Source organism: Cupressus sempervirens, chromosome 6 (assembly GCF_028749045.1).
Source record: "Cupressus sempervirens isolate cs-2001-9-10 chromosome 6, ASM2874904v1, whole genome shotgun sequence".
Classification (NCBI taxonomy): domain Eukaryota; kingdom Viridiplantae; phylum Streptophyta; class Pinopsida; order Cupressales; family Cupressaceae; genus Cupressus; species Cupressus sempervirens.
In genome coordinates this window covers 395,946,279-395,953,038 of record NC_143123.1, presented here as the reverse complement: position 1 = coordinate 395,953,038, position 6,760 = coordinate 395,946,279, and the positions used below count along the sequence as shown (strand labels likewise).

General features: G+C 35.2%; 1 protein-coding gene across 4 annotated transcripts; it reads left to right on the top strand.

The window, feature by feature from the left end:
• Positions 1-667: 667 nt before the first annotated feature.
• On the top strand, positions 668-6,290 carry LOC149552727 (heterogeneous nuclear ribonucleoprotein Q-like). Of its 4 annotated transcripts, none has more exons than XM_089788277.1 (9): positions 668-764; positions 3,126-3,613; positions 3,727-3,834; positions 3,935-4,075; positions 4,215-4,382; positions 4,711-4,918; positions 5,025-5,203; positions 5,449-5,534; positions 5,621-6,290. In XM_089788277.1, the coding sequence occupies exons 2-9, from the start codon at positions 3,143-3,145 to the stop codon at positions 5,787-5,789; spliced, it is 1,530 nt and encodes a 509-aa protein (XP_089644403.1). In that variant the 5' UTR covers positions 668-764; positions 3,126-3,142; the 3' UTR covers positions 5,790-6,290. The 4 variants fall into 4 exon arrangements, with proteins under 4 accessions (XP_089644403.1, XP_089644404.1, XP_089644401.1 ...); XM_089788278.1 differs by having other exon boundaries at positions 3,104-3,613; XM_089788275.1 differs by having other exon boundaries at positions 3,084-3,613.
• The last annotated feature ends 470 nt before the right edge of the window (positions 6,291-6,760 follow it).

Here is a 6,760-nt window from a genome sequence, read left to right as displayed (position 1 = left end):
TCTATATTGGTCCCCAAACTAAGGCATAGAACAAATGTTACAATTTTGTGGGAAAAAATTGAAATAGAAAGCAAAAATATTACTTAGAACAAACAAATGACAAATGACATCAAACTCTTTAATGATCTCCATGCAATATTATAAAATTGATTGCCTTTTCCTAATGTGTCTCATTAGTAAACATTTAATAATTTCACACACTTTGCATTACATAATAAGATTACATTGATAATAGTTTTTAAAATTTCCTTGCAATTTAAGTTTATTATTATTTTTTCCCTTACTCATTTTAACAAAAAGCCAATAAAAACATACATAAATTATTTTATTTACATTGATTATAAAACCACACATAATACATACAAAAATTCTAAATCTTATTGATCAAATAACAAGATCAATTGCATCGAATGAACCAATGAGATAGGCTTGATCTCTTACAAATACGTATTATTATCTTGATTTTACAAATGTTTATTACTAACCTTGAAATGTGCTCCAATTAACATGAAGAAAATTAAAAGCTCATGGTTTTCACGATGGACGGAGTAGTTGCTTAATTTAAAACGCATTTGTTCTGCTAGCAAGATAAGAGGGGGCCTTAGGGTTTGAGAAATGCATTTATTGTTTTAAACCCTATATAAACTCTGTGTGTCCTACCCAATTCACTTCGCATTCATTTTAGTTCGCTCGCCGCTTCACAGGGTTGTTTTTGCTGTTTGGAGCGAGTTCAAAGGCGTGTCCGGTTCGGCCCATTTCACCTGGTATGTATTCTGTACTCTCATGTCTTTAATTTTCATAGTATTTTCGTTTTTCCTTCATAGAAATGCAGAATCAGAGGATGCCACATTCCAAAAGCCTTCTTCGATTTCTTCATTCAATTTGTTATTTATTTCGGCTTCCGCTATTTTTGTGGTCTAGGGTTTTCAGCGATGTTTTCGCCTTCTAGCCTTTTTTTTAGCTCTGTACTCGGTTTCATTTGTTACCGTGATTTTCTTTCTTTTTTTGTTTTGTTTCTGTTGACACCCTCGTTTTTGTTGTTGCGTTGAAGTTAAACCTTGAGTTGCGTACAACAAAACTTTTAGATACGCGAAGACTAAATGCTTCTGCTCTACAAGGGAACTATTGTGCAATAACGGTGTTTTGTATCCTTTCCAAAGGTTTCTTACATCAAGTCTGTGTTCAGTGTCTCTAAATGGGTCTTTCATTGTTTTTCCGGTGTTCTGATTTGGAGTCTGTGTCAACTGTTTAAAGGAAGGGGTTTTCTATTGTAATACAAAAGATGACTAATGCATAACCCCTATATAATTTACGAATGTTACACTCTCTAGGTTTGGCTCTAATAATTAGTTTCAATGGATGTGGGCGAATGATTTAGCCTTAGGGCCCATGATTATTTTATAGGTTGTGCGGAAACTCGCGAAGCTGAAAATGTCAACAACTTGAGACTAGCATCGTACAAACTCAACTGATGCAGCTTACCTATCGTTATTTAATATGAATTTTTGTATATTTTGGCTTTCATTTCGTGTAGAAAACATTTCATTATAGTTTTTATAGAACACACCATATTCCTGGGGGTTTTTGTACCATCTAGTTGTGCCCATTTGTGAGATTCTGGATAAGAAGATACTAAATGTTCAGAAAAAGCTAGTTTAGTGTAAAGGGGAGTTGAAACTTTATAAGCAGTTAAACTACTGGTTACTGCAAGAATTGTCAGAATGCATCATAACAGTTATAGACGCAGTGTTTCTCTTATAAGCTAGGTGCAGGAGTTGAAGCAATCAGTGTGTGAATAGGTGTAAACGGGATTTTTTATGTAGTAGGCTGCATGACAGTCAGACGTGGAGTTGTGTAGAACTCCATATTTTCTTTATGGAAATTTGAAATGTAAGAGTTTCCTACGTTATATTTTCCTTAACTTATGCAATGTGTTATATAGATGGGATGTTCAAATTCTCTGTTGTGTGTTTGGCTTTTCATAAATAGGATTTTTCTTCATTTTTTTGCTTCTCTTTGCAGCGAAGTTCACAGTTGCTGAAAACCTTGACATCTCAAGGTTAAATAGGTTTTAGTGCAATTTTAGAATAATGATGGAATGCATGAAACAGCTTCCTTTGAATTGTTTGACCGGGCTTGACTTCTGTAGTCTATGTTTATTGTGTTTCTTTTATCTGCGTCAATCTGGTTTGTTTGATATGAGCTTGTGCTTTCTTGGTCTGTGTTGTCTGCCCAATATAAATATTTTTTATGGGAAGTGTTTATCCCTTATATGTTACCGATTCTCTTTTATTTGTGATACTTTGTTCTCTTACTAGCCTTTTCGGAATTTTCATTTTATAATTAAATCATGATAACATGATAAAAATTCATATAAACTTTTTCTGTTGCTTGAACTATGTTGTTGTGGGTTTTTGTGAATGTGATTTTTTATTTTGGGGCTTATTCAATTTTTTTGACATTTGATGAGATTTGGGTTTCTATTCTCAAATCTATAATTTTGATTGGAGGAATTTTATTTGGTTTTGGTCAATGTGGTGTGTTACTACAATAGATGTGTATCATGTGAAAATGTATATGATTATTGTTTTGATAGATTGTTTTTTCATTATTTTTTGACATTTTTTTTGAATCCGCTTGATGCCCTAGTTTGATATACTTGTATATAGTTTTTTAACGCCAAACTTCACAGTTTTCTGTATTCCAAATATCTCGCTTAGTTGTGAATGCAACAGAAGTTCTGGATGAGGATTACTGTTTTTGTTCTTGCTGAGTTGTCCATCATTTTGGTCTTTATGGTTTATTATCTTAACTATGGGAAATGCCTGTGTTCTGTGCACACATTGGGGGCGTCCTCTTTATTCATGCTTATATTCAGCTCTGCCTTTGACAAATTTACTCTATAGTAACCTACCTTTTAAAGTTCTATTGGTAATCTCTATCAACGTATATATATCATGGCCCTTACATTTCCTTTGAGATTCTCACTCTGCAAAGCCTGGTACAATTTCACTTGTTCTTTCTCCCCTATGACTGCATCCCTCATTCTGCAAATACTCCTTTCTACTCTGCCTCCACCACAGTTGCCCTTCAAGCATTGTAGGTGACATTCGGGACGACTGCAGACAAGAGGACATCCAAAATGAGGAATACCAGAGCATCTCAAGATATGCATGATGACCATGATGAAGAACAAGTTGATCTTGATGGGGATGAGGAAGAACCAGAAGAAATAATGGACGAGGAAGTTGAGGATGAGGGGGATGTTGAGGAGGAAGAGAAGAATGATGCCCAAGAAGGACTTGATCTTGATATAGCGGAGGATGAAGGATCTGGTTCACAGGATGAACAAGAAGTTGAGCATGAAGCCAATGCCTCAAATCTGAACCGTGAGAAGTCATCAGAAGATGATGGTAATCATGATACTGTAGAGGATGCTCCAGCAGTGGAAGATAATAGTGAAAAGCTTGAGAAAGATAAAGATGAAAGTAATGACGAGGAATTGTTGGCACTCCCACCACATGGCACTGAAGTTTTTCTGGGGAATCTGCCACGGGAAATTACTAAGGAAGATTTGACAAGCCTTTGTGAGCAGTGTGGGGAGATTTTTGATGTGAGTATTTTTATGATGGTAGTTGCATATGTTTTCTTTTGTCATTTTATATTGCAATCATAAGTCTTAAAAATTTTATTTTTTTTGCTGACCACTTGTGTAATCTTTAACAGATTACAATTAAACGGGAGGCAGACAGGGCAGTATATGCCTTTGTAACCTTTACAGCTAAGGAATCTGCTAAGGATGCCATTGAGAAATTGAATGGTTCAGAGTACAAGGTATTGTTAACTTTTATTAGAAACCTATTTGAGTCACTTTTTTCATTAAATGAAAATCTTGCACGATGCTTTGTTTTTAAATGCATTTTTTCAATTTCAGGAGAAGAAACTTAGGGCTTCGGAATCTCAACCAAAAAATAGGCTCTTTCTGGGTAATATTCCATCAAATTTGAAAGAAGAGGATCTTTCAAAAGTTGTATCTGAGCAAGGTCCTGGCTTTCAGCATGTAGAGCTGATAAAGGTTGAGAACTGAAAGATTGTGTTGAGCTCTAGTTATTTTGTTTTATGTGTGTAACACAATTACAGTCAAATTATCTTTGTCCCTTCTTTTCTACTTTCCTGTTTGCATTTAGCTTACATGTCTTTTGTGCTAACATTAGGATCCAAAGGACTCAACAAGGAACCGAGGCTTTGCCTTCGTTGAATATTATAATAAAGCATGTGCTGAAAAGGCAATGAAGAACATGTTGTCTTCAAAATTTAAGCTGGATGATAAAGTTATAACAGTTAAATGGGCATCCCATCAAAGGACTTCCTCAACTGAAGAGGTAAATGACTGGTATTTGTGTTGTTTATTCAAGGTTTAGCATGTGTTTAAATTATCAATAAGTTTGTAGTAGATCTACATTATTGTCCTAATGCATTGAGATTATACGATATTCTTAACCCAACATAAATTGTCTTTCAATTGAAGTCTGGCATGTGCATATGTTTTTTTGCCTTTAGTTGAAGTAATGCCATATTTTTCCTTTTAAATCTCTAGCATTATTGTAATTCTTGTTTGTTGGGTGTGCTTTTGTGGTTGTAAATTTTGAATGACAAATGACTGTTTATTTACTGTCTTATATCACTTTTTGTTGTTTATTCATATACTAGGTCAAGTCTGTGTATGTCCGCAATTTGCCAGATGATGTGACAGAGGAGCAATTAAAAGATCTTTTTGGGAGACATGGGGAGGTTACAAAAGTTGTTCTTTTAGAACAGAGGCCAGGGCAGGCAAAGCGAGATTTTGGCTTTGTACATTTTAATGACCATGCTACTGCTCTTAAAGCTGTGGAGAAAACAGAGAAATACGAGCTTGAAGGTGAATTTATTTGTTTACAATAGAGAATCCCTGTTCTGTATATGCTATTAACTTTTTGGTTTTAATTAACTTTTTTGGTCTAATGATTCAAAATGTTTTGACATAGGGCGGGAGCTGACAGTTTCTTTAGCAAGACCATTGAGTGACAAGAAGCCTCAAAGTTCTACTCTGTATCCTTTTCAAAGGTCTGTCATTCCAAATTATCAGCTTCAAGGTGGATATGGTTATGGTGCAAATGTCTATGGAGGTTTTGGTGTTGGATTTGGTTCTGCAGGCTACAATCAGGTAAACTAAAACTATACCGTAAGGGGAACATTTTTTTTTTTCAATATACAATTTTTTTCACTATTCAGTGGGTGGTAGTTAATGTAGCAGAGTTGTTTCCAGATTGATATTTGAAAATTAGAACATTTGGAATTTTTTTTTTGAAGTTTACTAATCAACTCTTGTTAATAATTTTTTTTAAAGAGCGCAATCGCTTTTTTTATTGATATTAATATTTGGTCAAATGTTCTGAAATGTTTTTGCAGCCAGTCATTTATGGCAGAGGCCCAACACCTGCAGGGATGACAATGGTACCGATGATGCTGCCAGATGGCCGTGTTGGATATGTGTTGTAAGTTCATATATACTATTTGTAATCTTACTTGTTGTTTACCATACAGTTCTCATGAAATTTTATTTTCCTGTATTGGGGATCAGGCAACAGCCTGGGAATGGCGTAGGGGCATCTGCACCCTATAGAGGACAAGGCTCTACCGCTTCCAGGGGTGGAGGTAGGTCCAATAGAAGTAGTTCAAGTGGTGGCAGGCAAGGTGGTGGAAGAAGTTCTGGCAATGGTGGGGGGAGTCGGCGGTACCGACCCTACTGATTATTGGGGGAGGTTGTCTTTGGAGTCTTTCAGACTGCCTTTTAGCAAAGCAATGTGTGTTGCATTCAGTCCTCTTGTTGGACACTTGCACTGTTGATTTACATGAGCTCCTCAACGAACCAAGAATTGAAAGAACTATGCTATATAGAACAAGTTATGTAACAGCAGCTTTGGGAACTTTATTTCACATTTTATGAGCCTGTAGAAAATGATAACATACAAGGACATGGCTGTCATGGATAATATATACATGGGGGTTTTGATGCCTGTATTGAGTGAGTTGGATCCCAAAGTCACTGAGCCCCTATTAGTTTCAAAATCTCATTCAAAAAATTGCGATATTTGGTTTTCTGGCTGAAAATTTGAAGGGTTTTTAGAGGCAGCTCTCGGGAACAACTTATTTAATAAATGTTAGGGTGGAGTGTTATTATTGAAAATTTGAAACTGCATTTTGTTAGCGTTCAATAATTGTTTAATATCAAGCTTTGCTTTTAATTTTTATTTATTGGCTGAAGAAATATTAGCGTCGTAGAGATTTTGCAATATTGCATCCTATTCACTAAGTTAAGACTAAAATATTGAAATACACTGGATTATAAATGTTTGAAGTAATATCACACCTTTCATACAAGTTTAAGTATTGTCTGGGTCATGAAATTGTATTGAAACAGAATGCAAAATGACACTAGAAAATCTATTATGTTCTGTATATGCAGGACAAGACCAAAGGAACTATTTGCCAGGTTCACATTCTATTGAGCCTCAATCAATATGCAATAAATAGTCAGAAAGTTTTCTTTTTTGAAGATGTGTGATCTTGCTTAATCTAATCTGGTGGATCGTCTGTTGCTACCCTGCTGGATATGGAGATAAGAAAAAATCATGCTGTTTGATGTTTTTCTTTCCTTATTTGTTTCTTATATGGTAGTAATGCTACTTGTTCTGATAAGGTTAGTTTAGTATCCAGGCAG

Bases quoted from the DNA above. Each gene is read 5' to 3' on its own strand.
- LOC149552727 (XM_089788277.1), top strand. From the start codon at position 3,143: ATGAGGAATACCAGAGCATCTCAAGATATGCATGATGACCATGATGAA. The intron at 3,614-3,726 runs GTGAGTATTTTT...AATCTTTAACAG, and splicing joins AGTGTGGGGAGATTTTTGAT to ATTACAATTAAACGGGAGGC. The intron at 4,076-4,214 runs GTTGAGAACTGA...TGCTAACATTAG, and splicing joins AGCATGTAGAGCTGATAAAG to GATCCAAAGGACTCAACAAG.